The sequence below is a fragment of the Nelumbo lutea genome, chromosome 1, assembly GCF_056320005.1.
Source record: "Nelumbo lutea isolate HS-2025 chromosome 1, American lotus-T2T, whole genome shotgun sequence".
NCBI lineage: Eukaryota > Viridiplantae > Streptophyta > Magnoliopsida > Proteales > Nelumbonaceae > Nelumbo > Nelumbo lutea.
In genome coordinates this window covers 36,612,060-36,629,368 of record NC_142684.1, presented here as the reverse complement: position 1 = coordinate 36,629,368, position 17,309 = coordinate 36,612,060, and the positions used below count along the sequence as shown (strand labels likewise).

At 39.3% G+C, this 17,309-nt stretch overlaps 1 protein-coding gene across 1 annotated transcript in view; it reads left to right on the top strand.

Annotated features, from left to right (window-relative positions):
• ATWHY2 (WHIRLY 2) overlaps positions 1-17,309 on the top strand; it is a 51,220-nt gene that overhangs the window by 8,421 nt on the left and 25,490 nt on the right. The window contains exons 2-6 of the mRNA XM_088963639.1: positions 12,537-12,658; positions 12,752-12,849; positions 12,982-13,074; positions 13,295-13,389; positions 13,571-13,644. Of these exons, the coding sequence (XP_088819765.1) occupies positions 12,537-12,658; positions 12,752-12,849; positions 12,982-13,074; positions 13,295-13,389; positions 13,571-13,644 (482 nt within the window). The remainder of the gene's footprint in view (positions 1-12,536; positions 12,659-12,751; positions 12,850-12,981; positions 13,075-13,294; positions 13,390-13,570; positions 13,645-17,309) is intronic.

Below are 17,309 nucleotides of genomic sequence, written 5' to 3'. Positions count from 1 at the left end.
CTAGGCACACTAGGCGAGCGCCTAGGACCTAGGTGAGGCACATATCCTGAAATGCGCCTTGTCTGTGCGCCTAGGTGCGTCTTTTAAATCACTGCACAAAGCAATGATTTCATGGGTTAAAGTGGAGTATGAAACCATAATCAACCAAGTTTCACAGACAATGCTGTAGATGGTTGTCTCGTTACACATAAAATAATGATTTTATAGGTTAAAATGGAGTAAGGAACCATAATCAGCCAAATTTCATGGACAACGTGGTAGATGGTTGTCTCCTTACATATGCTTAAATGTGAGACAATGAAGAAAAGAAAGAAAATCTAAATAAAGAAAGAGAGGGGTGAGAGGAGTGGAAAGAATATACAGTCCTCCTCTTAATGGAGGCTATAGAACATCACAATGAAGAGGTAAAGGAGGAGCACTGCTTTCTACCTCCGTCTTCTTCTTTCTTCTTTATTCTTTATGTGCCACTCTTCTTTTCTTTCTCCTTTCACTTGTCTCTTGTACCCCTCTCTTCCTACGGTACCAAATATCACCCCACTCAGAATGGCTTAAGGAGGGAAAGAATACCTTTTACTTAAGATGGTGTGTTGGTGTGTTCGGAAGCGTGTCGTTAACCACTTCGGAACACCAGTTTAATATTTATAAAATTTTTCCGATTGTCAAGCAAATACAAACGTGGTAAATGGGTGAGAACGGGTTGAATCCACAGAGAAGCAAGGGAAAAACCGTTACGTACTTAGATCCGGGAAATAGAATACAATTTGGAATTGCAGAAAATAAGAAAATAAAATTTATTATTGATGAAATTAAATGTTTCAAATTTAAACAAGACAATAAATAAAAATCAGAATTTAATAAAGTATGGGAATCAACAAAGGAAATAAAAGAAATAAATAAAAGAAACGATCCAGAATCCGGATCCGGTGGCGGTAGCTGCAGATCGGCCAAACATCTTGCAGAAACCCCTCCTGACAAGAATGAGCGTTTGTCCTTTCTACAACCCTCGAACCCCTCTAGACACAGCCTTGAATCGAACGAATTCAGATCTACAAAACAGAGAAACAAACAAGAATTAATTGTAGAAATAAAAATAACAGAAAAGAAAATAAAGAAGGAAAAGAATGGTTGATCAGATCCAGTGGCGGTAGTTGTAGAATGGTTGAACAGCTTGCAAGAACCCCTCTTGACAAGAACCGGGCGTCCTCCCCTTCTACAACCCTTGAACTCCTCAAGAAACCTTAGCCTTGTTAAATGGGTGAATTGACCAACCCCTTCTACAGGGCCCTTGGGGTCATTTTTATAGAGAAGGGTGGATACAACTGGGAATAGAGAGAAAGAGGGGGGCGACAGGTGGTTAGCAAAAATATGGGTGGCCTAGGGTTTAGAATGAAGGGTTAGGATGGTTTTATGGTGATCCTAAGGCTGAGAAGAAAAGGAGAAAGCACCCAATATTATGTAAGGCTGAGATTTAATGGCTAAAGGCTGAATGGTGAAGATTAGAAGTTAGGTGGCTCCTAGGGTTAGAATGCTAAAAAGAGAGTGCCCTAGAATGGATGGTGGAGATTAGAAGGGATGGAAGGTGAGGATTTAGCAGTTAAGGGTGGCTAGGGTTTGTTAAGAGTGAAAAGATTCGGATAAAAGGCGCCCTAGGGTTTGCTAAGGCGTGGGGAGCATGCTAATACAGTAGGAGGGGTGCCAAACTGGGTTTAGCAGCTAGGAGGCGCCCTCTTGCTTTCAGTTTTTCACAAAAACACCCCCTCTCTCAGTTGGACTTCACACTAGCTTCCCAAAATCTGCATTTCAGCCATGAAAACTTCACAGTTTTTCCTAGAATTTGCATACAGACCCTCAGAAGCCACAACATTGCATTTAACTGGGAAAATGGCATATCTTGACTATTCTAAGGCCGAAAATACCCCTGAATTGATGCCCTTAAGGCATCAAATTGCAGAGTTATCACGTGTGTCTCTGCACTTAAAATGGTTGCAGGAAGGAAGGAAAATAAGTCTCTTTTCTTAGGTTGTCTTGTATCACCCCACTTTGCTAGAGGGAAAAGAACTCTCTTCTTAGGGTGCAATGTATCACCCACTTAAAGTGACTAAACTAAAAGAGGGAAAGAATCCTCTTTATGATAGGATAAGTGGCATTACCTTATAAATAAATGGAACACCTCATAAGATTAAGTATGTTTTATTAATCAATATAAATTTAATTCTTTTAGGGCCTGCTGTCTCATTAAATGAGCACTACTACAGGTCTATTAAATGCTTAATGAATCATTATTATAGATTTACAGCCAAAATATCTTTTAAAGTAATTATGGACTGCAAACCCCCTGCTTTTTTAAATAAATTACTTCAGCCCACTCATAGGACTGGGCTTAGAAGATCAGCTTGGAAAGAAAAGGCCTTTTTTTTTTTTAAAGTTGTGATTGGGAGTACTTTAATAATCTATTCCCAGTCTAGCAAGTTTAAGGATTTAGCAATGCTATTTATCTTTCTGTTTTCTTAATAGTAGAATGCCTTCATTTGTTCTTCATTGTTAAATTCTTTGGTTTTGTTTCTTGAGTTCCTTTTCTTTCATCTTTTTCTTTTTGATGGGTAACAAAAGTAATTTATTAATATAATATTGATAGTAATACATCCGTAAGTTAAGATTCCAAATTAAGGTAGTTAGCCTTGGCTAACCGTCCTGCAAACATGCACAAAAATAGCTCCTTTGTCTTCCTACGTTACAAAAATTCAATCCTCAAAACTATATGTTAATCACCCTGCCCATTTTAGCTTTACAATTGGGCTCGAAATAGTTGTCCATGTTGTACCCCTTGCTTGGCTAAAGCATCGGCCAAAGAATTTTCTAATCCTTGTACCTAGTGTATTGTTAACCGCATGTTCCTAAATAGCCATTTGAATTAATTAATCTCATTTCCGTAGCACTGAATCTCATAAGCCTCCTTACTCAACCAACTTTTAAGCTAATAAATTAATAATGGAAAAGGCCTATAGAAATATGCTAAAATAGGTTAATGATGGAAGGGGTGGGACCTATGTCTTAGAATTCTCTCTCATTATTTTTAGGTGATTTAACTATTTATGATATTTTTATTAGCTAATTTTATACTGTTATTTATTTACATGTTGGGTTGGGCCTATGCCAGCCTTGAAATTTGTGGGCCTGATGGAGACCCGGGCCCAGATTGGACTGAAATGATTTCCCCTAAGAAAATTGCTTTTAGTTTATTAGATTAATGAGAGGAGGGAATAAAATGAAAAAGAAAAAAAGAAAAAAGAAAAAGAAAAAGAAAAAAAGAAAAAGAGTAAATAAATTTTAAGCAATTTATTGGAGTAGTTGAGAGGAGAGAGGATTAGTGGAGTGAGTTATTAAGAGAGAGTTAATGGAATGATTAATGAGGAGAAATAATCAAAGGAGTTAATGAAAGAGAAGAGAGAGTTAATGAGGAGATGTGAAAGTTTTAAAGACTTAAAATTGATTAGTTTCTTAAGTAATTTTGTGCAATTTCAAAATAAAAAATAAAAAAAAAAACAAAAATAGATAAATGGTAGGGGAGGAAGGAGAGTCATGTTGGCATGGCATGTATTGTACGTATGTTTGGGAAGATATTTGGATTGGCATGCCACCCCTAATGGAGATTTTTCCGTCCCTTTATACTCTTTCCAATCTCAAAGGTAGACCTTTGTCTGAGTTTCTTAGATCCCCTTCTCTTTTCGGGTTGAACTGGAATTTGGGCTTCACTAGGAATCTTAGAGAGTCTGAGGTTCCCATGGTGTCTGCTTTGCTTACCTTGCTGAATTCTGTGGTCCTAGGGGAAGATGGTTTGGATAGCAGAGTGTCGTTAAGTCCTTAAGCTTGTTGGGCTGGGAGTAGGTTATTAAGATACTCCCAGACACAACTTAAAAAATAACAATAAAGAAGAAAAAAAGGGCTTTCTTATAAGCCCAGTCTGTCCTATTGGTGGGCTGAAACATTTTAGTAAAGAAAGGGGCCTGCAGTCTAGTTTAGTGAACAACAAGCCCCAAGTTAATTGGGCTTGTTTGTAATGCAATAAGCATTTAATGGGCCTGCAGTATAGCCCATTTAATGGAACAGCAGACCCTAAAAGAATAAATCTATATTAATTAATTTCTTGTGAGGTGTCCCACTTATTTATAAGGGGATGTCACTTGTCTTATTCTAACAAGAGGGCAATTTTCCCTCCTTTAACCACTTGAAGTGGGGAGACACATGTCACCCTAGGGGAGAGAGTTATTTTCCATCCTTTAACTACTTTAAGTGGGGGGGGGGACACATGTCACCCTAAGAAGAGTGATTTATTTTCCCTCCTTTAACCACTTGAAGTGGCGGAGACACATGTCATGCTAGGGGAGAGAGTTGTTTTTCCTCCTCTAACCACTTTAAGTGGGGAGACACATGTCATCCTAAGGGAGAGAGTTTTCTTTTCCCTCCTTAACCCACTTTAAGTGAGGGGACACTTGTCACCTTAGGAAGGAAGAGTTTTCTTTTCCTTTCTTAACCCATTTTAAGTGGGGTGACACTTGGCACCTTAAGAAGAGAGGAGTGTGGAGTTACTTAACCACCTCCCTCCTCTATATAAACCCCTGTCCTACAAGGAGAAGGGGCTAATTCCTTTTTGTTGGCTAATATTAATTTATCTGCAGGATTTCTAGCACTAAGAAACAAGTGGGAAGAGAAAAGAGAAGAAGAGAAGAAGATTGGTGTGGAGAGCATAAGAAAAAGGAAGAAGGTAGGGAATCTTGTTTTCCTCCTACACCCCTTCAATATGATGTTCCTTGTGCTTCCCACATGAGATGGAAGACCATATTCTATCTATTCTTCTCACTCCTTTATTTCTTCCTTTTATTTTTCTTTTCTTCCTTGTTTCATATTGAAATACATGTAAGGAGATAACCATCTATAGCCTTGTCTATGAAACTTGGCTAATTATGATTCCTTACTTCATTTTGACCTTGAAAATCATTACTTTATGTTAGGAAAACAGCCATCTACAACTTTGTTCATGAAACTTGGTTGACTATGGTTCCTCACAGTATGATAATGCACATAACCACAAATTAAAGGCCATTTGCAGCCTTATTGATGAAATATGATTATTTATGATACCTATTTACTTGTTATGTATAAAAAGTTTGTTTATTTTGCTGGTTTTCTCTCAAACAAAGGTGGAATATATACCAGAATTTATAGAGGAAAATTCTGTAGAAAAATGATACTTAGTTTAGTCTATTCATTTGTACTTCTGAATCAGAATCAAAAGGTTTTCTCTGCCCTTAGCAGAGATGTAATTAAGGGAATATGTATGTGATTTCTTGAATGAGGCTTACCCAAATAACAAGAAAACCCAGTTATTAGTCTAGTTGGGTGAATTATGCTATGTGGTAAATTATACTAAAAAAAAATTTCCACTAACAGGTGTGGACCATTATAATCCAACCGTTCTTTTCACTTGTAAGTAAGTCTTTGTTTATCTCTCTTGTTGCCTCCTCACCTTCCCCCTTTTCCTTCCTTCCCTGTTAAGGAAATTTGGTGTGCTCCCATTCCTCCTAGAGTTGGTGCTTTCTGTTGGGAAGTGTTTCATGGTTGTATTCACACTTGTGATTTACTTCAAAGGAAGAGGCCAAACTGGTGTTTATCCCCTAACTAGTGCTGCTTATGCAAGTTAAATGGTGAGACTGCGTTTCATCTCTTAATAATCTGCCCATTGTCAGCCTTATCTGGGATTGGTTTGCCTCTCTTTTTGATTGTAGGTGGCTTCCTCCTAATAGCTTAGAAGGGTTGTTTAGACCTTCTTTTTGCAGTTGTACAAAAAGGAGGGGCAGATTGATGTGGAAATGTACTAGGGCTGCAGTAGTTTGGACTGTCTAGGAAGAAAGAAACTCAAGAACCTTCTAGGACAAGGAGAGGTGTAAGGAAGCCTTAATAGAGGTCATAACTCTAAGAGTGGCTCAATGGGTCAAGACATTGAAACTCTTCTCCGACTTTAAGTTTGATGATTTCTTTAGATCTTGGGGAGTTATTGCTGACTCATCCTCTAGAAGACAACTGATAAGAGTGTAATGGTCTCCTCCTTCTATTGGCTGGATGAAGCTGAACTTCGATGGGTGTTGTGTGGGAAATCCGGGCCTATCTGGAATTGGGGGCGTAATTAGGGACAAGGAAGGAAACATACGTGCCTTTTTCTTAGGTCCAATTGAGTAAGGTGATGTTGTCACAACACAAGTTTTGGCAACAACTTTTGGGATTGAGAAAACCAAAGAATTGGGTTTTGAGAGATTAACTATTGAAGGTGATTCCAAAATAGTTGTGGTCTGGTTAAAGAAGGGGGAAGGAATGTCTTGGCATCTAAGGAATGATCTTAGACGGTTCAATTGGCTCTCAAAGGACATGCTCAATCAAGTTATTTGGGTTAGAAGGTCTGCAAACAGCTTGGTGGATGGTCTAGCTAAGCAAGGGGTTTAGAGACAATCTATGTTTTGGGCTCATTTGTAAGTTTGGGGGATTTAGACTTTGTCGAGTCTATTTGTCTATTCCACTTCTTGTTGTTTTATTTCTCATAATTTTAATGAATTTCCTTCTGAGTTACTGATAAAAAAAATTTATGTATGTATGTCTTATATGTTACTGTTATAATTCAGGTCTGCCTTAGAGTTCGGCCTGACTGAGTACAGTTATGTAAAGAAGAAAGAGTGATAAAGAAAGAGAGAAGAGAGAATTCTGGTTCGAACTGAAAGAGTCAACTTGACTTCTCCCAGTCGGCCAGCAAGTATTTATATTATTATTAAAACATAACTGAAAAGACCTACGTGCCCTTACTTAAGTTAAGAGCACTTGTTTCAACACAACATTATAGATCAACAACATCAATCAAGGTATAAAGACAGAAATACCCCTACGCTAACACTCCCCCTCAAGCTGGTGAGTATATATCATATACTCCCAGCTTGTTACATATGTAGTCCACTCTTCCCTGTATTAACATGTGTAGTGTCTAGCTCTCCATTCAGCACCTTCTCCCTCACAAAGTGACAGTCAACCTCAATGTGCTTCGTTCTTTCATGAAATACTGGATTAGAGGAGATATGAACTGCAACCTGATTATCACAATAGAGCTTCATTGGAGTGTTAATGTTGTACCCTACTTCCTGTAGAAGGTTCCTTAGCCATACTAATTCACAAGCAATATGCGCCATAGCCCTATATTCTGCTTCTGCACTGCTTCTTGCCACAATCGTCTGCTTCTTACTGTTCCATGTCACTAGGTTACCTCCGAGAAACGTGCAATAGCCTGTAGTAGACCGCCTATCAGACATAGAACCGGCCCAATCAGCATCAGAATACCCTTCTATTTCAAGTTTTCCCCCACTCTTGTAAATCAGACCGCGACCCGGGGCCCCTTTTAGATACTTAACAATTCTCAGAACCGCATTCCAATGAGGAATCAGAGGTTTTTGCATGAATTGGCTTACCACACTAACTGCAAATGAGATGTCTGGTCTGGTAATGGTTAGGTAGTTCAGTTTGCCCACAAGTCGTCGGTATTTGCCAGGGTCTTCAAACACTTCACCCATATCACTATTTAGCTTGGTATTTGTGTCCATGGGTGTTTCAGCTGGTTTGGCACCCAACAAGCCTGTTTCTTCCAGCAAATCAAGCACATACTTCCTTTGGCACAGGTTAATCCCATACTTGGATCTCACTACCTCTATCCCCAAAAAGTATTTCAGTTTACCCAGAGTCTTTGTTTGAAAGTGATTCTGTAGATAAGTCTTCAGCCTATCAATACAATGTTATCATTCCCAGTAATAACAATATCATCTACATACACCACCAACAGTATTTTTCCTCCCGGAGAGTCATGACTAAATACAGAATGATCAACTTTGCACTGTTTCATACCGAACTTCTTTACCACCTCACTGAACCTACCAAACCATGCTCGAGGAGACTGTTTAAGCCCATATATAGCCTTCCTTATTCTGCACACCTTACCATCCTCCCCCTGAGCAACAAACCCTGGAGGTTGCTCCATGTAGACTTCCTTGAGTAAGTCACCATGCAAAAAGGCATTCTTGATATCAAGCTGATATAGTGGCCACTCATACATGGCTGCAAGAGAGATCACAACACGAACTGACCCTATCTTAGCAACCGGTGAGAAGGTCTCTGTGTAGTCATTGCCATAGGTTTGGGAGTACCCTTTTGCAACTAATCGCGCTTTCAGGCGTTCAACACTACCATTAGGCAGATACTTAGCCGTATAAACCCACTTACAACCAACAGCTTGCTTCCCAGGAGGAAGAGCAGCGAGGTCCCAAGTATGATTATGATGAAGGGCTGAGAGTTCTTCTTCCATGGCACGACACCACCCTGGAGAGGCAAGGGCTTCCTGGACATCTTTAGGAACAATAACTGATGATAACAAGGTAACAAACTAGCGATGGGAAGCGGAAAGGTGAGTAAGAGAAACATAATTAGAAATGGGATGAAGGGTGCAAATACGTTTACCTTTCCGCAAAGCAATGGGTAGATCAATCTCAGATGCTAAGTGGGGGTTTGGTGCCGGATCCGTCGACGGAGATGTAGCCGAAGGAGTAGTATACACATGACGGATAGGTGGGCATTCAACAGGTGGTGGCACCAGAGGCAAGGATTTGGTCACAACTGGAACAAAGGGAGGAGGATCGACAACGGGAAGTGGAAGAGGAGAAGGTGATGAGGAGGAAGAAGCATCACCAGACCCTAAAAAGAACGGAGTAGACTCAAAGAAAATGACATTAGCTCACACAAAGGACCGTCGAGAACCAGGATGGTAACACCTATACCCTTTCTGGGTCCGAGAATAGCCAAGGAAGATGCAATTGAGAGAACGAGCATCAAACTTGTCGTTCCCAGGACCCAGATTATGGACAAAACAGGCACACCCAAAAATTCTCGGCGTAAGAGGGAACGGAGACAAAGAGGGAAACAAGACCTGAAACGGAGACTGAGCATCGACGATGAACGTGGGCATCCGATTAATCAGAAAACAAGAGGTAAGCACTGCATCACTCCAAAAAGGTTTGGGAACATGCATGTGATGCATTAGGGATCTTGCTGTTTCAAGGAGATGGCGATTCTTTCTCTCAGCCACCCCGTTTTGTTGTGGGGTGTAGGTACACGATGTCTGATGTATAATGCCGTGTTGGTCCAAGTATTCCTGAAACGATGAGGATAAATATTCGCGGCCATTATCAGAACGAAAAATTTTGATGTGGGTACCAAATTGGTTACGAATTTCAGCATAAAATTTTTGAAAAATGGTAAACAATTCACTTCTTTCTTTCATTAAATAGAGCCACGTCATCCTTGAAAAATCATCCACAAAAATGACAAAATATCTGTATCCATTATATGACATTACTTTATAAGGACCCCAAACATCTGAATGAACTAAAGAAAAAGGACTCGACACACGGTTATCAACCCTAGAACTAAAGGGAACACGATGGTGTTTCCCAAGCTGACACGACTCACAATTCAAAACAGAAAGCTGACTCAAGGACGGAACCAAGTACTTCAAGACTTTGAGCGATGGATGACCAAATCGGCAATGCCAATGGAGAGGAGAAAGAGATGACTGGAGAGTTGTTGAAGTTCTACCACCACCACCGTCAAGATAATACAGTCCACCCGCTTCATGCCCTCCACCAATCTTCATCCCCGTCTTGAGATCCTGAAAGACACACATAGAAGGATAAAAGGTAATGGAGCAGTTAAGTGATTTGGTCAGCTTACTAACAGACATAAGGTTAAAAGGCAATTTAGGAACATACAGAACTGATGAGAGGGATACAGGATCTAGATCAACATTACCAACACCACAAATTGAGGATGTGAAACCATTAGCAAGGGTGACCGATTGTGATGTTGAGCAATGAGATAAGGAGGAAAACACACCTGGAGTTCCAGTCATGTGATTGGAGGCTCCAGAGTCAATGATCCAGGGATTGGGTGTAGATGCCAGCCAAGCCATACCTGAGTGAGCAAAAGTCGCCATGTTCTCCTGTGATTGGATAAACCTCTCATTCATCACGGGGAACACTCTTTATCTCCTTCATGGGACCATCTGTGGATGTAGGAGGCAACTGGTCAGATGAATGATTCTCTTGTCTAAAGCTGGAAGTTGAGTCACTGGTCGCGACATGATTGGCCCAGGTTGAGGGAGAACCATGTAAATCATAAAAATAGTTGATGGTATGTCCATCCATACCACAATGAGTGCACTTCCTCGGGCCTGAGCTACATCCTCTACCACGGGCTCTCCCTGAATCTCTGCTCCTAGTACGACCACCACCACGATTATAAGTAGACCCACCATTGTCACTTCGGCCATATGCAGAACCACTACCAACACCACGACCAGACTGAGCTCCCCGAGCTCCACCTCTATCACCACGGCCTCTCGATGCAACAAAGGCATATCTATCTGAGATATTAGATTTCTCAGTAGATCAGATAGAAATCCTCCGAAGTCGGGCAAATACCTCTTCTAGAGACGGAAGAGCTGATCCCCCTAATATCTGAGCCATACTGGTTCATATTTAGACTTTAGTCCCCCCAAAAATCTAGTCACATCAAGTTGCTCTCTCTGTTGTTGCTGAATCTTGACATCAGAAGTGAGAGGATGATAGACATTCAACTCATTACGTATGTTCCTCATGTTGGCACAGTACTCTTCAAGACTCTGATTGCCCTGTTGCAGATTAAAGTACTCTTACTAAAGCTGATAAACTCTGGTTGTATTGTCCTGCCTCGAATACAATTTCTTCGCATGGTCCCACACATCTTTGGTAGTATCAAGGAACATGAAGTTCACACTAATCCTGGGTTCCATACTATTCCACAATCATGTGATGATCTGAGCGCCCTCTTGCTCCCAATCTTCATACTCGTGAGAGTCAGAGGAGGGTTTCTCCTCTCTGATATGTTTTACCTTCTTCTTTGCCTTTAGAAAGACTTCAACGGATTTAGCCCAAGGCACATAATTCTCTCCATTTAACTTAATGGAGGTCATCTGAACATTCAGGTAGTTTGTAGGCACCATCACACTAGGTTTATAATCATTACTGTCTCCCATTATGTTATCACCACTTCTGCACATTTGCTGAATTCTATTATCACTGAGATTTGCACACTACACACCACTAGGTCACACCTGTCACACTGGTTGCAGCACTAATTGTTGCTGGAATGTGTGCTCTTTACACCACAAACCCTAAATCACACCTGTCACACTGATTTCAGCACTTGTTGCTGAAAAATGTGTTCACACCACAAACCCTACTCCTACAACTACCTGAAATCTCACCACTATATGATCATATCTCTTCCTTCAAAATGCACAAAGAAACCAGCATAAACCCTAGCCTTACTGGCCGAAACCCTAGCAAATGGTCTGAAACACACCTCCTATTTAATCCATAACAGATATCATGCACTGAAATCTTTTACCTTATCGCTGAAGTAACACCCATGCGAATAGGAGAGCAGTCCACACACAACAGCCACACACAGTTCGGCCCTCTATTCTTCCTCTACAAGGAGAGGGCGATCTCAGAAATCACAGCAACCGACCACATACGACCTGAATGGAGGCATAGAGACCCCCAAGGGAAGAGGGCGATCACTCCTTTTCAGCCCTTTCCCTTATCTCCAATCGAACATAAAAAAAAGAGGAAAACCCTAGATAGGGTGCGTAGAGAATAAACCCTAGGCAAGCAGAAATGTAGGCAGATTTAACCTAGCTCTGATACCATGTTATAATTCAGGTCTGCCTTAGAGTTCGGCCTGACTGAGTTCAGTTATGTAGAAGAAGAATGAGTGATAAAGAAAGAGAGAAAGAGAGAAGAGAGAATTCTGGTTCGAACTGATAGAATCAACTTGGCTTCTCCCAGTCGGCCAGTAAGTATTTATATTATTATTAAAACATAACTGAAAAGACTTATGTGCCCTTACTTAAGTTAAGAGCACTTGTTTCAACACAACATTACAGATCAACAACATCAATCAAGGTATAAAGACAGAAATATCCCTATGCTAACAGTTACGTTTAAATATTTTAATAGTCTTTTTAAAACATTTAATTTAAATTTAAGTATACATTTTTCAATTAATATTATTATTTTTATATTTTTTCTGAATCTTTACAACTTTTAAATTTGTTTGCATATTTATGCATTTTTTTGATTTTTTAAATTTTTTTAAATTTTTTATTTTTTTTTGCATTTTGCACTTTTAAAACACTGATGTAGGAATAGTGGATTCATAACTGCAGGCTGTTGGTATTTTGATGGAATTGTAGTGTGAAGGAAAAATGGATAGATATGCTTTTGGATTCTCAAAAAAAGTTTGGACAAACAAAACTGGCAGCTCTTGCACTAGTTTGCTTGAATTGTTCAGTGATCATCTTTTTCCCCTTTAATTCCAAGTATTTAGTGTCAGTTTTTTTTTTTTTTTTGCAGGACTACTTTGTCGGAGAGACTATTCTTTGGGAAAGTGGGTAATACTAAAGATGCTTTATGGTTGCATGGTTCTATATCTCGAGCTGGCATTTCAACTGCTGGAAAAGATGTTGCTGCCGATGGTTGTTTTCAGTTAATCATTTATTGTTGCATTTTTTTTTTTAAATTCTTTTGCTCGTATCTTTGATTCTGGGCTTCTTTTTATGAATTGTCAGGAAGTTACTCAAGAAGAGTATTTGCAAGCTTTACCTTTTACAAGGGCAAAGCTTCGCTTTCTATGACGCCTAGGCTCCCTGAGTTTAGAAAAATGGTGGTAGGTTTGCATTTCTTTGTTTCTATTCACTACAATTTTTCTGTTGTACCACATTGGAGAAAGCTTCCTCATTGTATTGGGTAAAAATGGGACAATGATGCTATCAGTAACTAATTTCTTTATGTTGCTCAGTCTGGGGCTCTTAAAATTGAGCGGATGGGTGTCATATTGTTGGAGTTTTGCCCTGCTATAGGCCCACGAAAATATGATTATGAAAAGAAGCAGGTATATCCTCATCCTATCTGCTGCACATACATCTAAAACATTCTAGTTACACAATGCATTTGCATCCCATGTCTTGTTGATTGTGTTCTTATTGCATAAAATGTCAATAGGCTATTTTCTTAAAGCATGGCCGGGTTTATATGGTTGAAGTAATTCAGATGAACAGATTGAAGGATTCGTTGTGTACTTGACTGTCTGATTGATCTTTTGAATTATCTAGATGTTTGCTTTGTCTGCAACGGAGGTTGGGTCTTTGATAAGCCTAGGTGCAAAAGACTCCTGTGAATTGTTTCATGATCCTTCAATGAAAAAAAGGTTGAGTATCTCATGCATTTCCCTCATAGAAATATTTGTGCTGTTAGACTTCACAGAGATAGCCCTTATGCTAGTGTAGCAATGAACACCATATTTTGTTTATTCTGATACAAGATTAATTATCTAGCTTACTGTCCTTTTCATATTTTAGTTATGCACTGACAAGCATTAAATATCACAGTAATGAAGGTCAAGTCAGGAAGACGATGACAATTACACCAATGTCAGAGAGTGGTGGTTACTTCTTTGCTTTGAGTAAGCCTCAAGTCCATTATTTATCATACACATTTTCATTTGGTTTCTTAGTGGTATAAAAATGTGATTGTCATTTTATCATTGTTTTTCCTTTCCATCAGATAAGGAATTGGATGATATTTTATATCAGTCGTGGTTTAGAGTTTGTAAGTTGAGTGATACATGGGTAACATGGGTTCTATGTCAATAAGGAAAAAAATAAATGATTGAGATGCAGAGATCTGATCCTGAGGCTACACTACTTGTGTACTAATGTTATCAACTATGTAAGGAGTACATCAAAATGGAGATGGCTGACTAATATTGTCTGTTTGCGAATAAAGTCCAAGTTATAGGCACATAATATGGTTTAAGTTATTTACTCTGATATTTACTTCTAAGTTATTCACAAATATATGCAATGTAAAATGGCGAAGAATTTATAGACAACCCCACTGCATGTATGATTACATGGCTCACATACCAGTATGGTTGTAAGGTATGATACACTAGTGAGCTGGTAGAAAATTTTAGGGATGTTTCTGTGCACAAGTTTTAATTGATGACCGTTTTCCTTTACTTGTGATGTGTATATATATATATATATATTGATTTCTTAGATTTAGATGGTTTAAATAAGAATGGAAAGACCCTAGTGCCTGCCTTCTTTCATGGAAAAACCTATAGATGATTTGCCACGAATCAAGCCATTGTTTGCATCCATGGTAAGCTGCCACACACATTGCCTCTAATCTAGTTTTCCATGAGAGGACTAAGCTGTAGAGATCATGTATCATAAGCTTGGGATATGGTTATATCCTGTATTTTATGTATTGTATCATATGTAATGTATTTGCTCTTTTCTTTCTTTGTTACTTAGGAAGGGCAGATTTGTCCTTTCATCTTCTTGTATCAATCTAAATAAATACAATTCTTTCTTGTGTGTGTGTGACAGAGAACACACCCAACATTCAACCCTAATTTGCTCTCTGTTGTATTGATTTGACTTGGTATCAGAGCAGGTCTTTCTACCTGTTTTTAATTTGGATTTGATTCCTGGGATTTAAACAAAGATTGAAGGACTGCAGATTGACTTCTCTGCATTTTTTTGCAAGCCTTCTGGGTGCTATTTCAATCAGCACAAGTTTTTGTCTTTATTCTGAAATTGCAGGTCAGAACTGCAAAAAGCAGTTCGGCCCACATAGCAGTTGGGCTGATGTTGCTTTAACTTAAATTAGGTTTTCCAAGAGAGGGCCGAATTGTTCCATGTGATGGGCCATCAAACCCTTGGCCCATAACCGAATTTGAGCCACCTATGATGTGACCCATGGGGCTGAGATCCGACCCCATTGAACCATGGGTTCGGTCCAACCAGTTTGGACCAAACTAGGTCAATTCGGCCTAGGGTTTGGTGTCCAAAACATGCTACAGTTCATAATAATTTGATATGAAATTTTAACAACTGAATATTGACAATCAATCACGGCAAAAACAAATAATCTACTGCAAAATTTCTTCTCCTTCGTGCGCTCCAGCAGGTCTTCCAATGTAAAAAAATAGAAAACCCTAATTTTCTATTAATTAGATCAGAATAAATCCTAATACATTTTGTCTAAAAATAAAATAAATTATATGTAGACTAATGATCAAATAAATAAATAGCCGGGTGCGCAAATCTTGGCGCCAATAAAGAATTCGATCTCCATCACACAAACAACCCAAAAAAATCAAGAAATAATAATAGAACAATTCTAAAATTATATCAGAATAAAATAAAAAAATTTCAGATCAAGTCGCCCAAAAACTGAGAACCGATTTCTCAGTAAACTACTAACTGCGCAAATCAGGTCGAACAATTCTGCCAATTTAGGCTTTGCTTCAAATTTGGTTTATTTCGGTTCAAGATTGAACCTGGTTTTGATATCACTAAAGGAAGGGGAAATCCATCGTATGGATGGCCGAGCCATGCTAGATGGCTGGACGAATTTTCAAAAAAATTCGTTTACCCTTCCTAGAATCTTATTCCCAGTTTTAGAAAAAACTGGGATGGCTCTGATACCACCGAAGGAAGGGGAAATCCATCGTGTGGATGGCCGAACCATGCTAGATGGCTGGGCGAATTTTCAAAAAATTTCTTTTACCCTTCCGGGAATCGTATTCCCAGTTTTAGAAAAAAATGCATTTTTCAAGGATAGTTCTTGCATCGAACCGGACCAGATCTGAAACCAAAAGAAAGTGAGAAATGTACCTGATACAAAACCCACAAATGTAACTCCCAAAGTGGTAATTCACGCCCAAAGGGGGTACCAAAACCAGCTTCCACTGAAGATGGTGCAACTTAGGTTGTACCATTGAAGTCGTTTCAGCAACGTAGTCCTTCAACAAGAACTGCAATCCAGTAGCTTGGATCGAGCAAGGGAGGTGAGCACGAATTGAATTTGATTTTTCTTGCAAAAGTCAGAAGCCAAGATTGATCAAGATCAGTCACAAGATGGAGAACGAACTAGAGTTTTGGGCAGCAAGAGCAGAAGGAGAGTATTGAGAGAAGATGAGTGTCTGGAGTAGTTCGCCCTCTCCTTTTATAAACCTTAAGGATTAGCACTCCTAATCCAATTAGGAGTCTAATCCAAATCTTTATTTGGATTTGGACTCTTTAAGTGGATAAGACTTATCCTCTTATCCTATTGCTGATCCAAACCCATATCCATACCCATATTTGCCCTAGTCACATGACTGCTTAAGCTGTCATGTGACCACTTGATTAATGTAATTAATTATGAGCTTTAGGCCCATTAAGCAAGTGGCTCACGACCCTATTTAGTTGCTAGCCCATTTAGTTCTCTTTGCATGGTGTAGGACCCCAACAATGACCTCACATGAGCCCATATGGGTTCAACCCAGCTTCTGTGAAAAAGCTTGGCCGAATTCACTATTAAGCACAATGAACCCCTGAGTCCATCAGTAAGGGCTCTTAATGGGCTTAACATTTACACTAAATGATCTTTGGGTCTAGCCATTCTACGAAGGCCCAAGGACAATGGACTTAAGTGAGATATAGCCTATCAGGTAAAATAACCTTAAATGGTCTCATACACTTAATTTCTCAGCCCTTAATGATCAAACATTGCCCAACAGGGAATGATCTCTCCCCTGGTTGCAAGGTGTAGTGTTGCACTCTCTGCTCGGATGGGTCTCGGGAATTAAAACCTTTTGCAAACATTTTTCTTAAAACATTATATATATATATATATATTATCATATAAATATATTTTGCAAAACAAATCTCAAACAAGTTTGAAATCGACTGCTGACAGTTTCGGTTTCCATTAGAGAGAGTGCAGCCCCGATCATTTACTTTGTCCGACAAAGGGGCTGATCTTATCATTATGATCATCCACTCGAGTGAATTCTCAGACTGCCCCAACATACTAAGGTTTTGACCCTGAAGGATTTCACTGATTGGCACATTAAAGACAACCCAATCCGACACCCAGTGCAATACCATAATCGAATATAGGGGTTGTTTAACTTTCCAGTTTTGCCCACCAGTCTCTAAGGTCTAGGGTTAACTGGAAATTGGTCCGGGTTCAATGTTTCAAATACACACTTTATGTGCTTTGGGTCTAACCCTAGCAGCTGAGAGAGGCTACTCCAACCTTCTTAGCACATCAGTGTTAGCCTTGGTA